The 24,531-nt window shown below is 41.7% G+C and overlaps 1 protein-coding gene and 1 long non-coding RNA gene across 3 annotated transcripts; one reads left to right on the top strand and one right to left on the bottom strand.

Annotated features, from left to right (window-relative positions):
• The first annotated feature begins 1,855 nt into the window (after nucleotides 1-1,855).
• Nucleotides 1,856-16,519, top strand: SSR1 (signal sequence receptor subunit 1). 2 transcript variants are annotated; one of them, XM_083747424.1, is made up of 9 exons: nucleotides 1,856-2,254; nucleotides 6,830-6,948; nucleotides 8,793-8,880; nucleotides 8,999-9,261; nucleotides 10,296-10,372; nucleotides 11,297-11,375; nucleotides 12,323-12,416; nucleotides 13,073-13,087; nucleotides 15,103-16,519. In XM_083747424.1, the coding sequence occupies exons 1-9, from the start codon at nucleotides 2,167-2,169 to the stop codon at nucleotides 15,168-15,170; spliced, it is 891 nt and encodes a 296-aa protein (XP_083603550.1). In that variant the 5' UTR covers nucleotides 1,856-2,166; the 3' UTR covers nucleotides 15,171-16,519. The 2 variants fall into 2 exon arrangements, with proteins under 2 accessions (XP_083603550.1, XP_083603551.1); XM_083747425.1 differs by lacking the exon at nucleotides 13,073-13,087.
• Nucleotides 16,520-18,151: 1,632 nt separating this feature from the next.
• On the bottom strand, nucleotides 18,152-22,053 carry LOC310848434. Its single transcript, XR_014566377.1, has 2 exons — nucleotides 20,594-22,053; nucleotides 18,152-19,894 (listed from the first exon to the last, which is right to left on the bottom strand). It is a non-coding gene; the product is annotated as an uncharacterized lncRNA (long non-coding RNA).
• Between the last annotated feature and the right edge of the window lie 2,478 nt (nucleotides 22,054-24,531).

Consider the following 24,531-nt stretch of genomic DNA (forward strand, 5'->3'; position numbering starts at 1 on the left):
CACTTAATCCACTGCTTGCATTTCAGGGACCTCTGGTTGGGAAGCTCTATTTAGTTGCCCCACTGAATTTTTATCCCACAACAATGTGTGTGGTACTTGTTCAGGAATGCATTTGAAATAGTCTTCAGCTTCTTATGAGTTATCAAGGGCGCCATCTCCAAGCACCCACAATTTTTGTTGTTTTGGGTGCACTGCAGGGTTGCCGACGCAACTTTTGGTGCCTCACAAAACACCAGAAGTCATGTTCAAGGCATCGCAAGAGCACAGAGATGCTGTCTGAGGCACCCATAATAACCTGGGGCCCAAGTCTGCACCCCTGCGAGTAATACCTTTCCAGGGACTTGTTGGGAAACCATGCAAAATTTTAGTGATTGGTTCCTGACCGGACCAATTTGTAAGACAAAGATTAAAGGTTGAAGAATGCAACTCTCCGTACTACTTCTGAAAAAACCCTTGTCATTTTACTATACAGTGGTACCTCGCAAGACGAATGCCACGTAAGACGAAAAACTCGCAAGACGAAAGAGTTTTTCGTTTTTTGAGTTGCTTCACAAGATGGATTTCCCTATGGGCTTGCTTCGCAAGACGGAACATCTTGCAAGTTTGTTTCCTTTTTCTTGAAACCGTGCATTCAGGGGGTGCAGTTGCGACTTGACTTCGAGGAGCAACTCATAGCACGCGGTGTGGTAGCCTTTTTTGAGGTTTTTGAAGACTTTGGTGATTTTTGAAGCTTTTCCAAAATCCGTGCTTCGCAAGACGAAAAAACTTGCAGAACGAATTAATTTCGTCTTGCGAGGTACCACTGTACTTTACTCTAATTTCAGAAGCAGCCGGACAGAGTATGCCAATGTTGGTTTGGGGTTGTTTTAAAAGGCAATCTTTTCTAAAATGGGCCAATGTGAAAACAAGGAAGATACTTTGTTGCCATAATAATAATAATAATAGTCTGAGCCCCACAACCTGTTTAAGGGATTCTCACTTCGTAAGAGGCATGTGTGTGGAGTGGGGGAGATGCTTCTGTGTCCTGTCATACTGAAGAGGATTGTGTGATGGCAGTAGTGGATATTTTCCTCATTCCCGGGTGTAATAAAACACTCGGTTTACTGGGGGGAAAGGGGGGGATCTCTTTCCTGCTCATATGGGAGCTTCTTTGAGGTAAAGGGGCACCCACTGGAGCAACCCCATTATCTCACTCCCGAGACTGGAAGGAGTTTGTTTTCCTGCTTGTCCCATATGCATTGCTCACCTCCACAACAGGGAAATTTAAATGCTGACAGGGGTCACGGGTCTCTCTTTTTTAAGACTGCTCAAGTGAAACAGTGGGAGTAGAGAACGGACAAAGAAACCTGTAACTGTGATCAACCAATTAAAAGTATTACTGCAATCGAACCAAGCAGGGGCCATGAGTCTTGCTTAATCCCAAAATCCATCCTTTGCCATTGCTAATGTGGTTGCTGGGAAAGATCCACGACTGAAACCCTAAGGAGCATGATTTTTTATTTATTTTTTTGCGTGGGAGGGAATCTTCCAAATATTATTTTGGGGTGTATACATCCAATGCATTGTGTCATCGGGGCATCGCGTATCAAAACGTTGCGGAAGAACAATGGTTTTGATTATTGCGGATCTTGAAAGAGGCAATTCCACGGCAGTGTCTTAAAAAGGTCGCCGGTTGAGGCCCTTATCCCTTTCGTACTGACACGCAACGAGACACGCTAGCGTCCGCATGTAGTCAAAGGTACTGCACGATTCCGCTCGTCTGTAGCGAGCTATAGGATTCCACGCATGCGCTCCAGAGAGCCCGTGGTTGAGGCGCTCCACGCGGTAAAAAGTTTTCGCGCCTGCGCTCTGGAAAGCAAGTCTGACGAGGAAAAGGAGCTGTTGGTCGCGCGGAGCATGCGCGCTTGAAACCAGCCAAGTTGCAGTCACGTGCCCCTCCTTCCTCCTTCCAGGGGAAGACACGTCCTCCGCGCAAAGCTGGGCGGTGGGGAGGGGGCGGGGCAGGAGAGGGGCGGAGTCCGCGGGCCTTGCGTGACAGGGCGGTGACGTGAGGGCGCCGCGGGGTTACGGTGGGCGGGACCTGGGCCGGATGAGCTCCTTTCGCCATTGCGTCGCGGCAGGAAAAAGTAGTAACTGCCGCCGAGGGCGTTTAGTCGGCCCGCTACCATGAGGAGGTCCGTTCCCCAACTGCTGCTGCTCGTGCTCCTGGCTTTCCCCGCCGCCTTGCTTCTGGGCGGCGCCCGCAGCGGCCCAGGTGAGGCGGACCGACAGAGAACGAGCGGGGGCTCCGCTATATCTCCGCCTCGCGCGCGTACGCGAGGCGGCGGTTGAGGGGCCGGGGTGGGGAGGAACGTTGCTGTGCTTTTTTGAAATGGAAGCAGCGCGTGAGGCGGCTTCGCGCGTGCCGTTTCGGCTGGTGAATTCTGAAAGGCGGGGGCGGAGGCTTCTGAGTGGGGCGGGGGGCTCCGTTTCCTCTGCTCTCTCCCCCCTCCCCTATTCGCTAGGCTGACGTGTCAGTCCAGACCTCCGACAGCCACATGGTGCTGGCTGGTCGTAGCTTCGTTTACTTCTACATTTCTCGTTAACCTCCTTTTTGAGGGACTCGAAAGCTGACACGTGTCAGCAGCCCGAGGTTGTGCGAGGATTTTCGCTTTTTCACCCTGCAAACTCTACCTTCGGTGGGAATGAAGCACGTTGCTCATGTGTCTCCTTCGGTGCAGCTGTGATTCCTTCTGGCTGCTGCTGAAGGGGAAGAAAGAGAGGAAAATCACACATAGTTCCTCTTGCTTTCAGCACATTGTTCAGGTTCGGCCTCTGACCCCACCTGGAGACGTGCGAGCCGAAAAGCTCGGTACGCTTTGGCAACCTTTGCCAAATGGACACCTATCGGGAAACCAGTTTCTCTTGTTCCCTTTAAAAGAGGGAGAGTTGAAGTGCAGGCAACTCACACGGAAGCATCATAACATTTCAGGTTCTCGTGATCAACTTGTTGCACTAGTGTACAAGCTGCAGCTTTGAGATCCTTGCTTTGAATGGGAAAGAAAGTGCAAACTCGTGCCCAGAGGAAACTTGTGCCGGATTCATAGGGGCTCAGCCAAGTTTCCTTGAAGGAACCTTGGGAGTCTGTAACTGAAGACAGTTTTTCCCAAATCTGTTGGGTTCTGTTGAGTAGTGATTTCACAGCTAATAAAATTGTGGAGAGCTTGGAGATTACTGATCTCAAAAGTTGGGTGTCTGAACTGGTAGAGGTCTGCTGAACTGTATGAATTGAATCAAATTACTTTCCTGAGTTTATTTGACAACTTAGAACATATCCCTGTGGTTGTCCATGGTCAGGGTTGAGACCTTCATGTTTTTGCTGAGTAAATCCAATAACAGCATTTAAATTGCATTATCATACAAATTACTTGCAATTTCTTGGATGTTTCTGCAGCAGTACAAGCCAAAGTCAAGTATTTTTTGGGAGGGCCTTGCTCAAGAAGCTTGTCAGTATAAATTGAGACCAGCATAGATTTGATTTTGTGTATCATACCAGCAAATGAGTTCAATTAATGTTTAATTAAGTAATTAATCAACATATTCTAAACTCAACCAGATGGTGTAAATGTAGATTGTTTTCGATTTTGAAACAATGTTTGTGGTTGGGGTTGTAGAGTACAAAACGAAAGAATACAGGGGCAGCTAGTGTAGAATACAAGTTTGTGATCTTATGTAGGGCAATTATTGATATGCAGGTGTGATCAAGGTTATGGGGTAGGTATACTTCACAGAAAATATTGCACGTGCTTTCCAAGGTTAATTATACAGGGTGCGGTAACACAGCTGGAGGTCTAGGTGAGGGTTATGTGTTTAAAAGGCATGCTGTATTTGCCAGTAACACTTGTCTCTTCAAACCTCCCAGCACGAAGCCTACTTCTGGCAGACCACTGGCATTATTTCCATTTAAAACATAAATCCAGAAATGTTGTGTATTTGAATTGTTAAACATTCTGGAACAAAAATCACATAAATTATAAAGCTCAAACATGAAATAAAACATTGCTGGTATTATATGCAGATACCATAAAGGATGGGTGATATATATGCCTTGTGCATATATATGCATTCTGATATATGCCTTGTGCATTAACCACAAGGTGAATCCACCTTAAAACAGCATGAACTTGCATATCAGAACTGGGGGAGGGGGTAGATTGATTCCACACATATACAGTGGTACCTCGGGTTAAGTACTTAATTCGTTCCGGAGGTCCGTTCTTAACCTGAAACTGTTCTTACCCTGAAGCACCACTTTAGCTAATGGGGCGTCCTGCTGCTGCCGTGCCGCCAGAGCACAATTTCTGTTCTCATCCTGAAGCAAAGTTCTTAACCCAAGGTAATATTTCTGGGTTAGCGGAGTCTGTAACCTGAAGCGTATGTAACCCGAGGTAGCACTGTAATGTATAATGCCACATTACAATGCTGCCAGTTATTTTCATTTATTTCCCCAGTGGTCCCTCACATGCCAAGTACCTTCCACAGCTGTCATACATTGGGTCAGCATTTTCATTGAGCTGTCCACCACAGACCCAATATGTTTCCTTCTTAGTAACTGCTAGTTCAGACCCCACCAGTGTTCATTTGAAAGGGTGGGGGGTTGCCTCATTGTGCATCACTTTACACTTTGAATTATATTTGCCTCAATTGGAAAGATCCTTATAGTTTTATGGATGACCCTTCTCATAGTAACAACACAGATATCATTTGGGCTTACTGGCATAGGCTTATTAGTTTCAGATTAAAACTAGCACTCTTTTAATTTCATTTGCAGTGATTTTGTATTACCATTTTTTCTTGTACAGTGGTGCCTCGCAAGACGAAATTAATCCGTTCCGTGAGGCTCTTCGTATAGCGGTTTTTTCGTCTTGCGAAGCAAGCCCATTGACAGCTTAGCAGATTAGCACTATTAGCGGTTTAGCGGCTTTTAGCGGATCCGCTGATAAGCCGCTTATTAGCGGATCCGCTGATAAGCCGCTTATTAGCGGATCCGCTGATAAGCCGCTTATCAGCGGATCAGCTGATAAGCGGCTTAGGGCTTAGGAAAGGGGGGGGAAGGGGGGAAAACCCGCAGAAACTCGCAAGACATTTTCGTCTTGCAAAGCAAGCCCATAGGGAAATTCGTTTTGCGAAGCGCCTCCAAAACGGAAAACCCTTTCGTCTAGCGGGTTTTCCGTCTTGCGAGGCGTTCGTCTTGCGGGGCACCACTGTACAATGTCATAGATACATGTGTGTTTTCTCTTTGGTTTTGTGACCTAATCAGTTATAACATAGCTCTTCTGGAGATTTTGCATGTCTCTTCTCTTGGCTCCAATTCAGTTTTCTTGAACCTCTAGTTAGTGTTCTTTGTTCTGGAACAAAGTCAAATACAGTACCTACATTCCTTGTTGAATGGGAGAGAATTTATGCAGTTGCAGTAGCATGTGCTTAGTGTTTTTAGCAAAGTGTTCTGATTGAGAGCTGGTTCCACAAATTAATTGCTGTGCATTTCCACTTTTGTCCCCCATTCAAAATATTTAGATAAATTCAGGGTAGCTCTCTTTCAGCATTAGTAGTTTAAGATAACTGGAAAATTACACTTCTCAGTTCTTGGTAGTTAGTTCCTGGCTGCGATAACAGATGTTGACTACACTCCCTCCTCTCCACTATAATGCCACATCATCATTCTTTCTCAAATATATAGGAGAGATCATGAAATCTTGAAAGCATGCTACTGCTTGGAAAAGTTTGTGTGGTCTGCCATAGTGCTTTTAGCATAATGAACATTTCAAGGAAATCACTAAAGAATCCTAGTGATGAAAGTCTACTATCACAATTTAAGAGATTTAGTTTAACGCTTCTGCTCAACAGACAGCTAAATTAAACCAGTATGTTGATCTTAACCTCTCTTGAAGTCACTTGAACTGAGTTGTAATGAAACTTTTGAGCTGTGGTTGCTTGATGGCACTAAGACCTTTCCTTTTGTAACATTCTGAAAGGAAGGGAAATTTTATTTGGAGTCTTCCCCGTGACCAAAAAAAGAGGGGTTGCTTTTGCCATACATTTGGAGGAGGTGTCCTAAAATCCTTTATTTCAAGCTCTTTCATGCATTGTCATGCTCTATTTTAGCAAATAGCTCTTTATGGGCTGTGATTGTGTAACTTGGTGTGGGCTGATACAAACTAGCATACCTCCACATTCCAGAGTTCTTAACCTTAATAAATCAAAGTTGCTAGCTTGCCATAGTGCAACTTCAGTTGTAGCTTCTGCTAAGATATACCCCACTGTGAGGTAGAAAATATTCTGCATGATCCTAACCTGCTCACTAGAGGTCCTTTTCCTTGCCAAGTAGATACTTGCTACTTTTTAGCTGAATTAACATGCCCATACTTTAAAGTTCTGTTCAGGGTGTTAGTCTTGCGATGACTTCTGTGTGTTTGCAATAATAGTTTTTTTTAAAAGACCTTTGTGAGGAAATCTTTATTTTAATTATTTCTGTCCCTTCTATAATGTATTTTGGTAGGATTTAAGCCACTGTCATTGGCCTTTACGTTTCTAATCTGTATGGTGCCTAGTGCAATATTAGGTGGTATTGAAAATTAATATTGACAACTGCTTTATAAATATCAGAGTAAACTCTGGATCTTCTTACACTGAACTTCTAGTGATGCTTTTCACTAGAGACATGAATGCAACTCACAACTTATCTAAACTGATAACTTAGTAAGTGTAATGAAAGCTTTCATAAACAAAGTTAAACACGAGAATAACTTTGCCTACATTTAAAATAATTTTTCATTTACCTTGTCTCTAGGTTCTAGTTTGCTGGTGGCTGCCCAAGATGCCACAGAAGATGAAGAAGCTATTGAAGATACAGTCGTTGAAGATGAAGATGATGAAGCTGAAGTTGAAGAAGATGAACCCACAGAATTGGTACATCTACAAGTATTTGTTTCTGTTTCACAAGCTTATGTTGTCCATTATTACAATTTTTACAGCAGATAACCTGTTACCAAGAGTACTCAATTGTCAGAGTCTACCCAGGATGTTTTGCTCTTGAGGTAAAGCATAAAATGCCACTCCTCTCTCTCCTCATCTGCATACCTGCCATAGCCCACTCACAGGGGGTGGGATGGAAAGGAGGCTGGGAAGAGGGGGACAGGTGGCATGCTCCTTGGAGGCCAGTTCTACTGCTCCTCCAAGCTGCCCTTAGGCTGCCACGCTGAGAAATTGGGCTGGCCCTGTTAACTGCCATAGTGAACATCCACAAATCATAATGCCTGAGTTGCTCCAACTGTAAGTAGGATATAGTAAAAATGGACCTTTGCTAAACCCAAGGAGCTGTACTGCTGGTCAAAAAAATGTGTAGCAGGGATAGAAATGCAGCAGTATATTGGGGAGGGGAATATTTTTTGAGTGGTTGGAATGACCACATGGGCAGTTGTGGAGGGAAGAGTCACACTTTGAAATAACTGCATTAGGCTTATGGTGTTCTCTTTCCTAAGCCTGCCACTACAGGTCTCCCTCCTCCAGAATGGTTCCCTCTTGTATATCAAAAGCCCCAAAGGGAAGTAGAGTGGTGCCTCGCAAGACGAAAAGAATCCGTTCCGCGATTCTCTTCGTCTAGCGGTTTTTTCGTCTTGCGAAGCAAGCCCATTGTCGGCTTAGCAGATTAGCGCTATTAGCGGCTTAGTGGATCAGCTGATAAGCGGCTTAGCGGCTTAGAAAAGGGGGGGAGGGGGAAAAACCTCGCAGGAACTCGCAAGACATTTTCGTCTTGCGAAGCAAGCCCATAGGGAAATTCGTTTTGCGAAGCTCCTCCAAAACGGAAAACCCTTTCGTCTAGCAGATTTTCCGTCTTGCGAGGCACCACTGTACAATGCTTGATGGCCACAGTTTGTATTACTGCCACCAAGTTGTATGCAAATCTTACTGATGGCTGTATTGCCATCAGTACACCAATCCTAGTGAATATTACAACAGCAGAAGGCTGGTTTTGATTATGTATAATATCACTGCCTAGACACAATTATCAAATGTGTATTTGATAATTTACTTAGTAAATCTAAGCTTTTCTATACTTTGTACATTTGACCACTTCTGCTTTTCATGCAGCTGGCTGTTCTTAGTTGTGGTTTGGTGTACAAGCACCTATTTTGGTGTTTTGGTAGCTGTTTTGTAAGGTTGTGTATTGGCCTCCTCTTGTTACATGATAATATGAACATTAGCTTTCTGATACCTACTATATTTACAAAAGGTAAGTTGCTCACCTCTGATTTGTTCACCTTCCCCACCCTCTTCCCTCTCCATTCCTGGAGTACATAATACATGCATACATAATTTTATTTGTATGTCGCACTTCCATATTTCACACCATACTCAAGGCAGCTCACAACATGAAAAAATACATAATTGTCATGGACAAAGATGGAGAACCCAAGTCTAAGCAGTCATGTTGCATTGAGTGGTTGCACTTCTTTCTGCTTCTCTCAACTAAACGGAAAGAAACATGAATCCGGCTTGCAAGCAAACATCCTTCCAAAGGAGCCCTTTTAGACATAGGCAGCACATGGGGTTTTTGCTTTCTTGTGGGACTTGCTTCCAAACAGACACACAAAGGATTGTGCTCTTAATAATTGTTTTCAAGAAATTCCAAATATTTATTGCAACATTAATGTTTTTGCATGGAAATGGGATTTTGCAATAGTGGTCCTACTTCAGATATTCATTGCTTCACTGTTCGTCATAGGCTTTTCAAAAACATTCTCTTGTATTAGACAGAAGAGAAAGAGGAAGAAGATCTATCGGGAGAACCGAAAGCATCCCCTAGCGCTGATACAACCATCTTGTTTGTAAAAGGAGAAGGTAAAAAATGGCCTCCTTTTTACCTCAGACCAGTTTAGTCTAATTATAGTGCAACATTATGCAAGTTTTGAGTTGTGCACACAATTTCAGCTTAACCAGTTTTCTAATTTCCTCCTAGATTTTCCAGCAAACAACATTGTGAAGTTTTTAGTTGGCTTTACTAACAAGGGTACAGAAGACTTCATTGTGGAGTCTCTAGATGCTTCATTCCGGTACCCTCAAGATTACCAGTTTTTCATTCAGAATTTCACTGCTCTTCCTCTGAACACGGTTGTTCCACCACAGAGACAGGCCACATTTGAATACTCCTTCATTCCTGCAGAGCCTATGGGTGGTCGCCCCTTTGGACTGGTTATCAATCTGAACTACAAAGACCAAAATGTGAGTGACAGCCTGGAAGCTTGGCAAGGTTTCCTTAGTGTTAAACTAGGCATTTGCTGATGTTATCCAGGAGTATTAAGTGATGTTTATCCAAGTGTGCCATTTTTATCTTGCTTAGGCTTGGGTATCTATTGTGCAAGTTCTTGTATAGCCAAATCCTTGATAGTATTCCAATATGATAGTCTAAGGTTTGTGATGAGTGGTTTTGGAAGGAGACCTTAGAGTTCATGTCTTGGACCCTGATTTGAACAGGTGCAGTCTTGCTTTTTAAAACACTGCCTTTACTTTTTGTAACTCTTCACAACAACATTATACACTCCTCAATATCTGAATGTTCTGACACTCTTTGAATCTGAGTTGGTCTTTTTTGTTCTTGTTGTTTTGGTCAACATATACTATCTTTATGATTTTGCCGCCTCCTCTCTCTCCCCTCACCTTGCCAAACCCAGGTAAAAAGCTTCATCAATCTCCAAATGTAACTTTATTTGTCCTTTTCAAAGGTTCTAGACAAACTCCACTTTGAGTGGTCGCTTTTCATCCCTTTGTTGTGGACATTTTCTCCTAGTAAAGCTTTGAAAATGTGTGTTGACAACCTGAGGCCTACAAGACACTGAGTCCTGTAAGCTAGCTTTCTGATTATTGTGATTTGCAATGTGAGTGGAAATTATAGACAAGAACGAAGCGTTGAGAAGCAGTTCATCCCTGGAGGTATATACAGTGAAACCTTGGTTCTTGAACTTAATCCGTTCTGGAAGTGCGTTCGACTCCCGAAACGTTTGAAAACCAATGTGTTTCTTCCGATTGGTGCAGGCGCCCCGGAAACAATAGCCGACAGCCGCATCAGACGTTTGGCTTCTGAAAAGCATTCAAAAACCGGAACAGTTACTTAGGGGTTTTCAGATTTTTGGAGCCGATTTGTTTGTCAACTAAGCCATTCAATAACCAAGGTTCCACTGTATTAACATTACTGCCACATACTGGCTTGAATCTGTTATCTTGGGCAGCCTTTAACGTTGCTGAATTTTTCATTTTAGGGAAACTTCTTTCAAGATGCTGTTTTCAACCAGACTGTTACCATTATTGAAAAGGAAGATGGATTAGATGGTGAAACGTAAGACTTAATTTCAATAACCTATTTATTTATTAATTCTTTCATAGGCTTTTATTGCCCCCCTTCATCATGCAGTCCTAGAACAGGTTATCTACTGTTAATCTTAAATTAAACTGTGTAGCATCTTCCACCCCCAAGGGCCTGTGGAAGGTATGTCTTGACCTAAAAACAAAACATGTATAGTAATGAGGGTGGGCAAACCTCAGAGGATAAGGCACAATCTAGAAGGCACCAAAGAAAATGCTCTCTCAAGCACCACCATCCCACTAACTTCTAATAGAATCATAGAGTTGGAAGGATCCCTGAGGATCATCTAGTTGAACCCTCTGCAATGCAGGAATATGCAGCTGTCCCGCACAGGGATTGAACATGCAACCTTGGCATTATCAGCACCATGCTGTAACCAGCAAGGCATCTTCTGCTGATCTCAACACCGAGGCAGGTCTATATTATCTCCTTTGTTGATTTTAGAGTAGTAACTCATAAGTGCTTTGCAGTGCTATGAAAGACGAGGATTTTTTTGTTTCCCACACATAGCTCCATTAGGTACATGTTTTATTTGCAGGATTTAAGATTTAGCAGTAATTTGGATCATTCTTAATTTCTTTTTGTCATCTTGGCTTGGGGTGGGGAGAATTTATCTAGATGAGAACTTAGCTGTCCCACCAAAGTTATTGAGTTGAAACTGGTGTCCCTTGGTTGGTTAATCTAACTCCTCCTTATCAAGAGATGAGTCCTTCATAAAGTGTTCTACAAAGTATAGTTGGGGTTGATGTTGGGATGGGTATATGAGTGTGTGTTCATTTTTAGGACAGCAACTGTCTACTTAATCTGGTAAAGGTATTCAGGGATGATTTGTTTAGCTTTCTTCTATTTAAAGAAATGAAAGCTTACTAGACCTCTCTTCTCCTTTTTCTAAACAAGGATTTTTATGTATATGTTCCTTGGTGGACTTAGCCTGCTTGTCATTGTTGGTCTACACCAGCTGTTGGAATCTAGGAAGGTAAGAAATTCTGCAGGTCATCTTTCCGGTTATAGATGCTACTCTGGACCCAGACTGTGGTCTCAAGACACTGTGTTAAACTAACTGGCTCTCTTTAATATGTGGGTGGGCTGGTGACTGAAACCTGTACACACTGCTATAGGCTACCTGGAAGGAAAGATCATGTCATATATTAGAACATTGCTTTCCTTGAGGCAAGCCTTAATCCAAGGCAATTTTACACAACGATCAAACTACCATGCAGTAGAAGTGTAGCTAATATTTGCTTTAGAGACCGTAGGCCAATTCCTGTTTATCTAAATGATTTTTTTCATGCAGTGGTATTCTCTTTGCACCTGGAGGTAACTGGATTGCATCTGCACACACTTCCTTATAAACAGAATGTTGTAAAATGTGATCAGATGTTGAGTTGCTGTAATAGAAGACTACATAAGCAAATCGTAGCCATAGTTGAGAGTGAAAAGTGGCTAAAGTGCCATTTTTCATTTCATCAAAAAGATCAGATACAAGCACAGCATGTGATGATTGACGTCTTGCAAGAGTTCCACATGTCAGACCTATATTTGATCCTCCCAACATGCGTTTTTCATACTGACTTGGCTTAACCAACTATATTTGCCACGAATACAGGAATATAACTTCAAAAATGGTTCATAGATTATGGCTCACCCTAATACTGATTCAATCAATTAAGTTGAAATTATCTGTGTTATGTTGAGATTTATCACAAATTAGGATTTTTACCTTTAAATATTTGTAAAATATGCACACTGTTTTAAGAAATTATTGATGCTCATGCCACCATATATTAGAACTGCTGCTAGAATGTAAAGACAGCAGCTTTGGGTTTGAAGTTAACCGCTGTTGTGATCACAAAAACATGCTGCAAGTTGAATGGCTTAAGTGGAGTTCTTTCCCTTATTAAATCTTGTGCTTAATGTTTCCAGAGAAAAAGACCAGCTCAAAAAGTAGAGATGGGGACGTCGAATCAGAATGATGTTGACATGAGTTGGATTCCTCAAGAAACTTTAAACCAGATAAGTAAGTATCCATATTACCATAGGTTGTTGGTCCATTAATGAATTTCTTATAAAAGGATAACCAATATCTTCCAGATGTTTGGATTCCAACTCCCATCAGCACTAGTCAGAATGTCAGTGGTCAGAAATATGGGAGTTGTAGTCCACAACATCTGGGGGAACAATGTTAACGGCAGTGTTGAATATGCCTGCCTCTGTTTAGAAAAGGGATTGTTCTAAATGTTCCTTTTTTTACTCTGCCAGATTCACTTGAAATTATTTCCAGAAAGAATTATTCCTTTACTATTAGATTGTTTTATAAACTTCAATGAGACTCCAACCAAAAATTGAGAAAACATATGAATTTGAAGAAGATAATAGTATTCAATAATATTAAAATCAGTGGTGAAGTCAATAGTGAAATCACTGACTGTTTCTTATACTGGTTAAAAGCATACTTGCTGAATCTATACAGCATTAGGTGAGGACAAAACTGTAATTCTGTGACTAGTGTACAGGGTTTTTTGTTGGGTTGGGAGCTGTGGAGCTTTAGCTGTACATTTTGGTGACTTCTGATTTCAAAAATTAGTCCAAATATGTTCTTAGATCTTTTAAATGCTTGTGGACTTTTCTAATATCTTTACTATCTCTTCTGTTTTGCTTTTCCTGTGGCTTCAGTGCAAAGTAGAAGAGGTGAGACACTTTATTGGGTTGAGGCTTCTGAAATGTATATTGTGCACTAATTAGGTTCTTATACATTGAACCCATTTCTGCTTAGTTGGTACACTTCACATAATTGCATGTGGTGTTAAAGTGATAAGGTTTGGAGGATTTCACCAGTATCTTGAAGATGCAACAGAAATCTGGAGTTAATCCCACTTGGTACATTTACTGTTGCATATCTTGGGGGAGCAGATGTTCAGATACTAACTCAGTTACACTGTTAACATGGTTCAGTCACCAGAACTCAGTGGTATCTGCACTTACTGGGATGTCATCTACTTTACATGCCTGATTTCCCAAAGGAAACCGTGGCTACATTCTTCAGATTGCCAGAAACAAAATAGACCACCAACAATTTTCAGAACACGTGATAGAAAAGTTTAATTGTCACATCACTTGTTCCATAGCATAGGATACTAACTATTGATGCTAAACAGCAATTTGCATAGAAAATAAGTATTAACACATTAGAGGGCTTTTAAAATACATTAAGATTGCTGCTTGCTTGGACTTCATGATCATGATGCTTTAACTGATAAAGGGGCAAATAGTTACTAATATATATTGTACTGTGTTTGTGGCAGTGAAGCCTCTGACATTGACTGAGTTGATGTGGTGGAGTGCAATATCCAGCTGCTGTAGGAGCTAAAACGTTAGGCCAACCTCTGTGAGTGCCAAGGAAGTTGCAAGTGTGCATGGGAAATAAAAGTCCACACAGGGACAGGCTATATTCTGGGAAGATAGGTGACGGATTGCTGAGAAAGAAGGATGCTCAAGAAAGATTGCAGAGTAGGGAGCTGACTGAGAAGCAGAACCAAAATGTCTGAAGAATGAGGCTTAGAGGATAAAGGTGACAGGGAACCGAGCCAAGCTAGCTAGATGGAGAAGGGGATCTTTTTTATATATATAAAAAAAAGAAACGTTATACTACTTAAAGTGCAGAAGGGCTGCCTGCTATGGGGGTGAGGGAAGGGGGCAGAGGGAGGCTCAACAAGAAACTAGCTAGAGGAAATGTTGCAAAGTGGGCAGAGGCCTGAAAAACGGGAATGTGAGAAAACAATAGATGGTGGAGACATCGAGTTCAAGAAATGAGCCCAGGGGAAAGTAGGACTCAGACAAAACAAAGGTTGTATACGTGGAAGGGGCTGTGCGAATAGATAGGAATTCATTAGAGAAGCAAGGGAGGTTTAGAGGATGGCCAGGGAGCTGAGAAAAGATGTAAGGCTACTAGGTCTAGAGTTGGAACCCCACAATTACATTCATTCACTTCTGCTTTGCCCCATTAAGGTTGTCTGTATGCAATCAAGACCAAAAGGTGGTTCGAATCAGTGTGCAAAATTCAGTCACCACAACTAATCAGCCAATTACTTGTAAACCATCTAGAAAACTGAATACTAATTAAATATTGAAGATTAACACATTTATTGTGGCTTATTACTTATTGTGGCTTTTGCTAAAATGTTAGTGTAAGGTGCCATAGTTCTCTTTTTGTTTGCCCATAAGAGACTGATATCGTTACCTTTTGGGGGATTTACTGCCTGAATACTTAGCATTCTTTCTACTTTGTATGATTTAGAATTCTACAGATACTGAAACTTGAGCTTGTGAATGTAAAGATTAGTTTTTGATTTGGCTGTCCTTGAGCCTAGAGGGCATGATGTTTCCTTCATCCTTAGAACAGATACACACCTGTTCTATATTTAGAAACTGAAATAGAGCAAAATACTCTTGCTCAAGCCACCCATTGTCATCACAGAGCTGAGATTGAATGCTTTGATCCTGCATTGTTTTAGGAACATCTTTATTAATAGGCTACTAGTTGCATGTCCATAACTGAAGAATGTATATAAGATGCTTCTCAGATCTGCCTTTTGCATGATCGTTCTTTGAGGGAATAAATTAGAAAATAATTTTCTCCCCCTGGCCCCCAAAATATTTCATTTAACTTATCCCATTGAGTAACCTTTCTTCTTCTTTTCCTTCAGACAAAGCTTCCCCAAGACGGCTGCCCCGGAAGAGGGCGCAGAAGAGATCAGTAGGATCTGATGAGTAAATACTGTTAGTACAGTCAGCCTTTATTAACCCAGCCATCCAACCCCCTCCCTTTTGTTTTTGCTTGAATTGGGAGTTGTGCTGAGAAGCCATATCGACTGAGGAGAATACTATGAAAAACATTTGGACTATAAGCATTTGGCTGTGTTCAGAGAACACTGCTTACAATGCACTTCTTATTCCTTTTAAAGAAACAATTAAGAATCATTGTGCTATCTGAAATGTGCCTTTAGAGTCTCTTCATTATGCTGATCTGTCATCTGCACACCTTTTGTTTCTGACGTCGTCAGAAATGCAAATGTGTCGTTTCCTACCCTGTTCTGATTGTATCCTGTCATAAAAGAAGGTCTTTATGCATTTTCCTATCTGTTACTCAGAGACATCTATCATATTCTTTGCTACATGTATGCAGCTCCTTTTTGGTACGCATGTTGGAACCTCTCATGAAGCACTGAGTCGCATTTTTGTGTAGCTAGTATTCTAAAGGCACAAGCCGGTGTAACTGCTTTTAGCAGTATAGTGTTTGTTTTTTTACAATATTGCTGCTGCTGTTTGACATAAAGCGCACACTGAGTCTGAGATCCCAAATGTTCTTATATATGTGTCAAATAAGGGATTTCTACAGCAGCTGCACTTGTGAAATATGAATTGTGTGCTCACTTTGGCATTCATCACCCCCTTTTTTGATTGCAATATAACTGTACATCTGTATAAATTGTTAGTAGTTTGACTTGGTCAGCAGATCTGGTGAATATAGCAAGTTGGGTAACTTTTGAATGCCTAGTTCAAATGGTTGCAAATTGGTCCTCACCATTGGCCTGGTTTGCATGACACTCTTAAGTCAAAATATGGCTTACTAGGAGCAGTGGAACAGGCAGGCTCCTAGAAAGTAACTTGTAGCACACACACACACCCCACGGGCAGGTATGTTCTTGGCCATAGTTTGAGTTGGCAGGAAGAAAGCTTACCCACAAGGCTTGGTTCAGACAATAAGCTAAGCCTAGCTGAGCGCAATATGTGAGTGAAAAAGATGCAGGAGGAGCAAAGAGTCTGTAAGCTCCTCTCCAGGAGCCTGCATGTTCCTCCAGTCCCATTAAGCTATAATTTGGCTTGGCGTGTCATGCAGACCAGGCCATTATAATTGTAGGGACTCTTCCACCATTTGAAACCCAATCATGGATAGAAAAATGCATTGAATTTCTTAGATAAAGCTGGATACAAGGTTTGACTTTCATGAACATGTCTTTGGGCAACAACTTACAACCTGTACAGTGGAATTGTGCTCTTCTGTTCCCATATTTGATTGTATACAAAAGAATAAGTTCTAAAATGACAGTAAAAACATTAATTCAGTTTGTTTTTTAGTCTTGTGCCTTTTTCCCTTTTTGAACTCTTATTGATGTCTTACCTGTTTAAAGAAATGACTAGCGATAAATTCAGCTCTGCATTTTGCTCAGAAGGGAACCCTCCAACTAGGATCAATTCCATTATTAACCTCAGTAAGTTTGACTTGAAACTAAAAGTATGTTAATTTCCTAATTTAAAGTCATGTTGATCTCTTTGGCTTAACTTGCAATTGTTAATAATGTACATCCAGTGGTAGCCTGAAATGCAGCAGCTGAAAGTGGACTGGAAGATTGGAAACAAAGGTGTTGTATACCTTCAAAGGCCTCATTCGTACATGAAATTCAGTTGTCATTTTCAGTTGTCTTTTCTCCTTGCATCAGAAAATAATTATAGCTTGATCGCCTATGATGCATATCTAAGCCAAAGTCATTGGAATACTTGCACGTCACCTTACTGCTTAAGTTTAAAGTTTTTTTTATATATTTTTTTTAAAAAAAGGAAAAGTCATGTGCTGCCATTTACATTTAGGGTTCCCCTTCACTGAAATAGTCCACATGGAAGGGATAACTTTTAAATACTCGGTGTTTACATTTGGCAGTATCATTTTGCTCCTCTTTCAGCTTATTAAATGAAGCTCTGAACAGGAAACCATTATGTTTTAATTATTATGCGTTAGTAATTAATATGGTATTTCCCCCCCCCACAAAAAAAAATACATGTGGCCCAAATATCCTGTTACAAAGTTTTATTAAACATTGAAAACATCAATTAGCAATCTTCTAATTTGGATTATTCATGCTTGTCACATTCAGCAAACAGGTAATGGAGGGTATAAAGAGTTAAGGATGTATTTAATCTCTCAACTTTGGGATGGGGGAAGAGAGGAATCTGTGACTGGATTAATAGCTACACACGTCACCTTTGCATTCTGACTTGGGCCTTATGACAGGTATTTTACTATATTGTTGTTGATTACACTCTAATTGTCTATAGTATTTGACTTCATGTTTTCCTTCCTACCCAAGAGATTGGAATCCTAGGAAGCTTTATTCTGGTTTTGTACATTACCCTGCTACTGCAAGTGGGAATGTTGTTCAGAACTCTGAAAGTCAGTTTGACATTCTGTCCAAATGAGTCTTGCTGCAGTTGCTCAGAACTACTTCTGTTGTCTTCCATCCATTCAGTGAATAAGCCGCATGTCACGCAAAAAAGCTGGTAACTTTTTTCCATATTAACTTTTTAAAGCACAATCGCCCCACTGCAAGGCAAATCAAATAAATGTGTGAACAGCACAATTCCTGTTAATAGTATGGTGACTCAGAATTGTAGATGTGGCCTAAACTTGCATGGACTTATCTAAAGCACAAATGACAATTATTTCAAACTAACTTTATTGTAGCTTGAGTATTTACCTCAATTTTGTTTCCCCCATTGATTTTGGATCCTCTTTTTTAAAAAAAGAAAAAAGAGATCTGCACATAAAAAACAAGTTGGGAAGATTGTAACAGAGCCTTTTTCCTTGATGTGCTTGCTTTCTATTTATAGAAATTTTGAGGGGTGAAGAAGAAAACACTCAGCCTTCATTGCACTCAGAAGTAATACATGCAGACACAGGTTTACTTCATCTACTGTTTTGAGGAAAAACTCCACAAAGTTTAAGAGAATAAAAACAACATTCTGAGAGAACTTGAGTTGAAGTACCTTGCAACTTGCAGGAATGTCAAAAAGCGCATTATTAAAAGTACTTTTGCCAAAGTGAAAATGAAGTCTAATCTATTTTGTTCTGTTACTCCTTTTAAGAAAGAAAGAAAGCCTGATGCTGAACCAGCAAAAAGCTATGTTCAGCCACAGTATTTTAATACCCTCAGGGCAGAACTCACATCTATACTAACATAGAACCTTTGCATATAATAGCTATATTGTCAAACATCAAATATCAAGAGATTGGGTTCCTTGTGAAGAAGATTGCAGCTCCTCTTGCCTTAGAGTACTAGGAACATGTGCAAAGTTGTAAGATTCCTGGAACGTTGTTGGCTGTTAAAAACGAGGGCTGAAACTCAGGATTTGCTCCATTACTAGTAATGTATTTTGTTAATAACTGACAAAAAGTGTCAATCTCTACTTTTGGAGAGTAGAGGGAAGAAATGAAAAATTCCTATTTCACAAACAATTCACATCAAAATCTAGTTTGGGGGAGTGATTTGTCTGTGCCATCTGTTCTCTATAGGTTTCGCTGCTCTCAAGATATCCTCGCTAAATTTTGCACAAGGGGGTGGCAGTCAAGATTTGGATGGTAGCTGCCATTTTGAATCAAGATGTTACTTTCACACATCTTTTGGCATCAGTTCTGCTACCTCTTGAGATATTGTTGGCAAACCTCGCATGAAGAATCCTGAGGTGGGGGCATCAGACTTCATCACAATTTGAATTCTGAGTTCTTCCATCTTATATCAAGGTTGTGGATCGAAACACAACTTCATCGTCACTTTTTAAGAACAGGTTTGGTCACTTCTCAAGATGTTGCCAAACCTGGCATGAGGGACAGTGGTCTTCATCAATGTAACCCAATTTCCAGGTGTACTGATAATTGAAATTCCACTTCTGTTGACACAAATTAGCCATTTACTAATGTGTGCTGCACTGAAGTAGAATACATTATTCACAGCAATCTTGATGTCAGTAACATTGTAAAACTTGGTTTGATGAGGTAGACCCACCTTCCCTGTCATTTACTAAGCTATGATACTCTGTGTTAAACTGTCTTCTAGCTCTTGCTAGTAGCATCCTATGGTAATTTATAATGACAGGTTGGTGGGATTTCTTGCCAGAAGTGCAAAAGGTGCTCTCATTAGTTTGGATATCTGATAACCTGAATTCTGCTGCAACTGATACATAACTACATCTTTCTATCTTAATATTACAGTACTATGAAAACCATGCCCTGTTCAGTTAAGTTTGTGTAGTCTTTTTCCAATAAAGCATTGGTATATAATTAGAATGCTCTGTTACTGTGCCAGTTATGTTGTAAGTCACAGTAAATGCTTAAGTTTTTGTGGCGACGTTGAAGTTGAAAGTATTACGATTCATAATTGCATGTGAAGCTAACCTCTCAGCTAGGAATATATGTAAACTGCAGGGGGAGAGGAGCAATACTGTTCAAAAGACCATTTATATATAATGAGCTTTTGGGATAGTTTTTATACCCCTATATCATCAAATCTGGGTAGCATGGTGACTGGCTAATTAAAAATAAAAGTTTAAACAGCTGCATAGGTCTATTGCCATGAAAAAGTCTTCAAGAGACAACTGAAAGTCAGAAGCAAGGATGTCTGTCAAATCTGTGCTGGAAGAGTTTTCCACAGCATGGGATCATGGACACTAAATACCTGGCTTCTAGTTGAGGCCAGTTGGGCCTCTGTGGCACGGGAGACAACTTACAGCACTCCTGGATAATTTCAATGACAGAGATGCGATAGAAAGGCTCAGGTGGCGCTTGAAACAACTTGGGCCCAAGTTCAGGGCTTTGTATATCAGCTCAAGAACCTTGAGCTTGACCTAGTATAATGGGCAGTCAGTGTTGATGTTTTAGCAAAGTGGTTGCATGCCCTTTTAGCAGTCTCACCACTGTTTTGGTGCTTCTGGTCCAAGCCCAAGGGCAGTACCACACAGAGCGTAGAGCAGTCATCCAGGCTTGAGGTTAACCAGTGCACGGACTGTAGTTGCCGAATGACCCCAATCCAGATGCCACCATGGCTGGAGTACCAGACAGAGCTGGTAAACGGCACTCCTAGTAACAGAGACCATTTGGTCCTCCACTGACTGGTATATCCAGGAGTACTCCCCCCTCCTCTAAGTGTTAGAGGGTGTGTCCCATTCAGAACAGGCAACTAGCCTGTCTTCCAAACATGGGAACCACCTAGCCTCAAGAATCAACATCTTCCAAGGATTCCAGTTTACTGGTCCATCCATCTGGTCAACCAGGCCTAAACTAAGATGTAGAAAACCAGTGTCCTCTAGTAATGGTTCTGCCACCACCTCCCCCCCCAAAAAAGGGTGTTTGCAGCTGGCTGATGGCACACCAAAAGTGGGCTTTTTAAGCAGCAGCCTCACCACCGCCTCTTTTAAGTGTGGCTGGCACCATACCCTCACACAATGAAGTGTTTACTGGTCACCTCATTTCAGCTGATTTTCGAACTAGTCAGGAAGGGCAGGGCTCCAGGGGAGCACATCTTGTCCGCAACTTCAGGCTGCATCAACTGCAAATGGCCCCAGAACACATTAAAAGTAGATTCTGAAGTTCTTGTCAGTAATAGAAATCCTAGACTCCAGTAAATCTTAGTAAACAAAGAGCTTGACATTGGAAAAAAAATAATACAAATCCCTGAACCAGACCACTCGAAAGGCCAGCCAAATATATATAAAGGAAAAGCTTCTATATACACTGCAGGTCAAATGGCGACCTGCTTATTTGGAGAGAAAAATACTACACAACGGTAGTGTTGAACCCACAGAATAATTGTAATTTTGATGGTTAGTGCTGGTTTTAAAAACAGCCTTTCTGTACCACTGCTGTACTTTGGAACTATTTATTTTAATTGCGGGGGGAACAATCTCTTGGTACTTTACGTTTTAATGAGCCACAGGTCTGTCGCCTCTGTTAGAAATTAACACCACTATTCCTGTGGAATCCCTCACTTTTATATTCACCATGGTAGTATGTGATGATGACGATTTGCTCAAATCCTGGAAATAATCCGCTCCATATGAATTCTAATAAACATTGGACAAGCACTGGGAAAAGCAGAGACTTCATTTTTTTATTTTGATGCTTTTGCATTTGTGAAGATTTCCCCAGTAATTCTGAAAACATTGACCTGTGAGTCAGGTCTACAGTAAGTAGTGTAGGTGTGGAAAAGTGTAAGGCTTCCTGGTGACTTCAAGGGACGTTCTGGCTCACATTTCACTTGAAATCTATAGAAGGTAAACTGGAGTACGTAACAATAGTGCAAGTATATTTAAGCTGGAGGCACAAATGCTGGTTTGACTTGCAAGCCTGACTTGCTTCATTTTGCAATGCCTCTTTTGCAACATACATCCTCTGGCCGTTGTTGCATATGAGCTACTGGCCAGCTGGGTCTTTTGATCTGCTGACACTTGCCATCTAATTCCCTTAAATGTAGAGACCTTTTCCAGATGATTTTTCTCCCCCACCCTGCCGTAATTGCACAGATGCTATGCCATTGTTTTCACAAGATCCAGATGTCCTTCCTTCAAGGCCATGCTTTTCCTGGAAAGAAACTAATCCTTCCCAATACTGCAGCATGGATTCTTACGAATCCCCCCCAAATGCACCATCAAATCGCAGATCACCTGTACTCATGAGTGCTTTCTGTAATTTGTTGGCAGTTTTGTTGTTGGCCTATGTGAAAATCACAAGGATCTGTGCTTTGAATCAGTGTTTTTGTGGTGTTAGCATGCACTGAATCTGCGATTTTTATTATGCAGTCTACCACTGCAAGTGTTAATCTGCAGGTGGTTGGGGGGGGGGGGAGAGACGCTGTGTAAAATGATGCAAATTCAAGAGGATCCATTTTAATTCTGCTGGATCTGGCTCAGATCCCTTGGAAGTGTGTGTGTATCCAGACAACTTTTAATACCAAGGTTGTGGGGTATTAAATTCAGGGTACAGTGGTACCTTGGGTTACAGACGCTTCAGGTTACAGACTCTGCTAACCCAGAAATAGTACCTCGGGTTAAGAACTTTACCTCAGGCTGGGAACAGAAATTGCACGGCGGCGGCAGCAGAAGGCCCCATTAGCTAAAGTGGTACCTCAGGTTAAGAACAGTTTCAGGTTAAGAACGGACCTCCAGAACGAATTAAGTTCTTAACCCGAGGTACCACTGTACAAGGAGAGCAGCTGGTGGTTGTTCACTCATCACATTTTTATATGTGCACACATACCCAAAAAGTTGGTGACCTCTGCTGTAGAGAAAGGGCAAAAAAGAAGACACCTATTCACTGTGCAAATACTCCTGAGAGGGTTCAGGATCAGGAAAAAAATACACTGTTTTGTAACTGTAGCAGTAAGGCAGAAATGGAGAGGAGAAGTTCCCCTAATACAGTGGTACCTCGGGTTAAGTACTTAATTCGTTCCGGAGGTCCGTTCTTAACCTGAAACTGTTCTTAACCTGAAGCACCACTTTAGCTAATGGGGCCTCCTGCTGCTGCTGCGCCGCCGCTGCACGATTTCTGTTCTCATCCTGAAGCAAAGTTCTTAACCCGAGGTACTATTTCTGGGTTAGTGGAGTCTGTACTTGAAGCGTATGTAACCTGAAGCGTATGTAACCCGAGGTACCACTGTACTGATTAAAAGGTAAAGGTAAAGGGACCCCTAACCGTTAGGTCCAGTTGCGGATTAGGTTTTCTCAATATTGGCTATAGAAATTAAGCAGTGGGATCGACAGCATTGTGTTTCCCCGAGTGGAGAGGAACAGCTCTACTAGCAGAATAGAAATAGCGCCTCCAACAATAAAAAGAGGCCACAGGAAGTGGCAAAAAGGCTTGCGAACAGCATTTTGCAGAAGCAATTGGAAAACAGTAAATTACACTGGTCAACAACAAATTTATTGTCTGCGTTTTTTCAGTTGATTTAGGATGAATCTGTTGTGCTGAATCCAAAAATCACATTGGTTTTGCTCAATCATGTCCGGTTTTTGAGCTATGGCCACATGTCTTTTTTTAACGTTTTTGTTCACATGTGTGCTTGTGTGGAGCATTTTAGAAGAAGTTGGTGGGGGTAAAATGCCATGTCGAATAATTGTTTTGATTGGAAATGATTATTTTAATGACAAGAAGTATTCAGGTCCGATAGTTCTGGGTGATTATGTCGAAAAGGGATCAGTTTGAAGTCATAAAACCTCGAAATCTTCCATAAATAGGTGTGGCAAAGCATAAAGTTGGGGGATCAAAACTAAGTTAATGGGGCAGCTGCCCCACGAAGAATTGTCAAAGGGCTCTGCCGAACTGTTGGCATGCAGATTGAAGGAAAAAAACCTCCTCTCTGACAGTGCTCGCATCAGCTTCTTCCGCAACAGGCATCAAGAGTACCTCCGTTTTTTCTCGGAAGAGAAGGACTTGGTGTACTGTGTAAATATTGCGCAGCTTCTGCTCAATCTTGGAGTGCCACAGTACGAACCCAAAGATTGGAGACTGTTCATTGACAGCAGCAAATGATCACTGAAATGTGTTCTCCTACACAACGGCAACCAGATTGCCTCTATACCCCTGGCTCACTCGACTACACTGAAGGAGATCTATGAAGCGGTGAAGGATGTGCTGGAGAAAATTGGTTATGATCAGCATAAGTGGTTTATTTGTGTTGACCTGAAGATGGTGAACTTTTTGTTGGGACAACAGTCTGGCTTCACCAAGTACCCATGTTTTCTGTGCATGTGGGATAGTAGGGACCATGCTCAGCATTACACGAAGAAGGACTGGCCTGTGTGGGAGGAATTGGTGCCTTGCAAAAAAAGGAACGTCATCAATGACCCTCTGGTGGACAGAGACAGAATACTCTTCCCACCGCTGCACATCAAGCTCAGCTTAATCAAGCAGTTCACCAAGGCTCTGGACAAGGGTGGTGACTGCTTCACTTACTTGTGCCAGGCTTTTCCAGGATTGACCATGGAGAAGTTGAAAGCTGGTATCTTTGACGGTCCTCAGATCCGTCAGAGATCCAGAGTTCGGAAACTCAATGAACGAAGTGGAACTGGAAGCATGGAAGGCATTTGTTCTGGTAGTGAAGAACTTTCTTGGCAACAATAAGGCCAGAAATTACGCAGAACTTGTCAAAGCATGACTGCTTTCATAAACCTGGGCTGCAACATGAGCGTCAAGATGCACTACCTATTTTCACATATGGACCGGTTTCCTGAGAACCTGGGTTCAATGAGTGACGAGCAGGGGGAGAGATTCCACCAGGACATGAAAGAGATGGAGACCAGGTATCAGGGTC

The sequence above is a fragment of the Podarcis gaigeae genome (assembly GCF_964106915.1).
Source record: "Podarcis gaigeae genome assembly, chromosome: 7".
NCBI classification, from domain to species: domain Eukaryota; kingdom Metazoa; phylum Chordata; class Lepidosauria; order Squamata; family Lacertidae; genus Podarcis; species Podarcis gaigeae.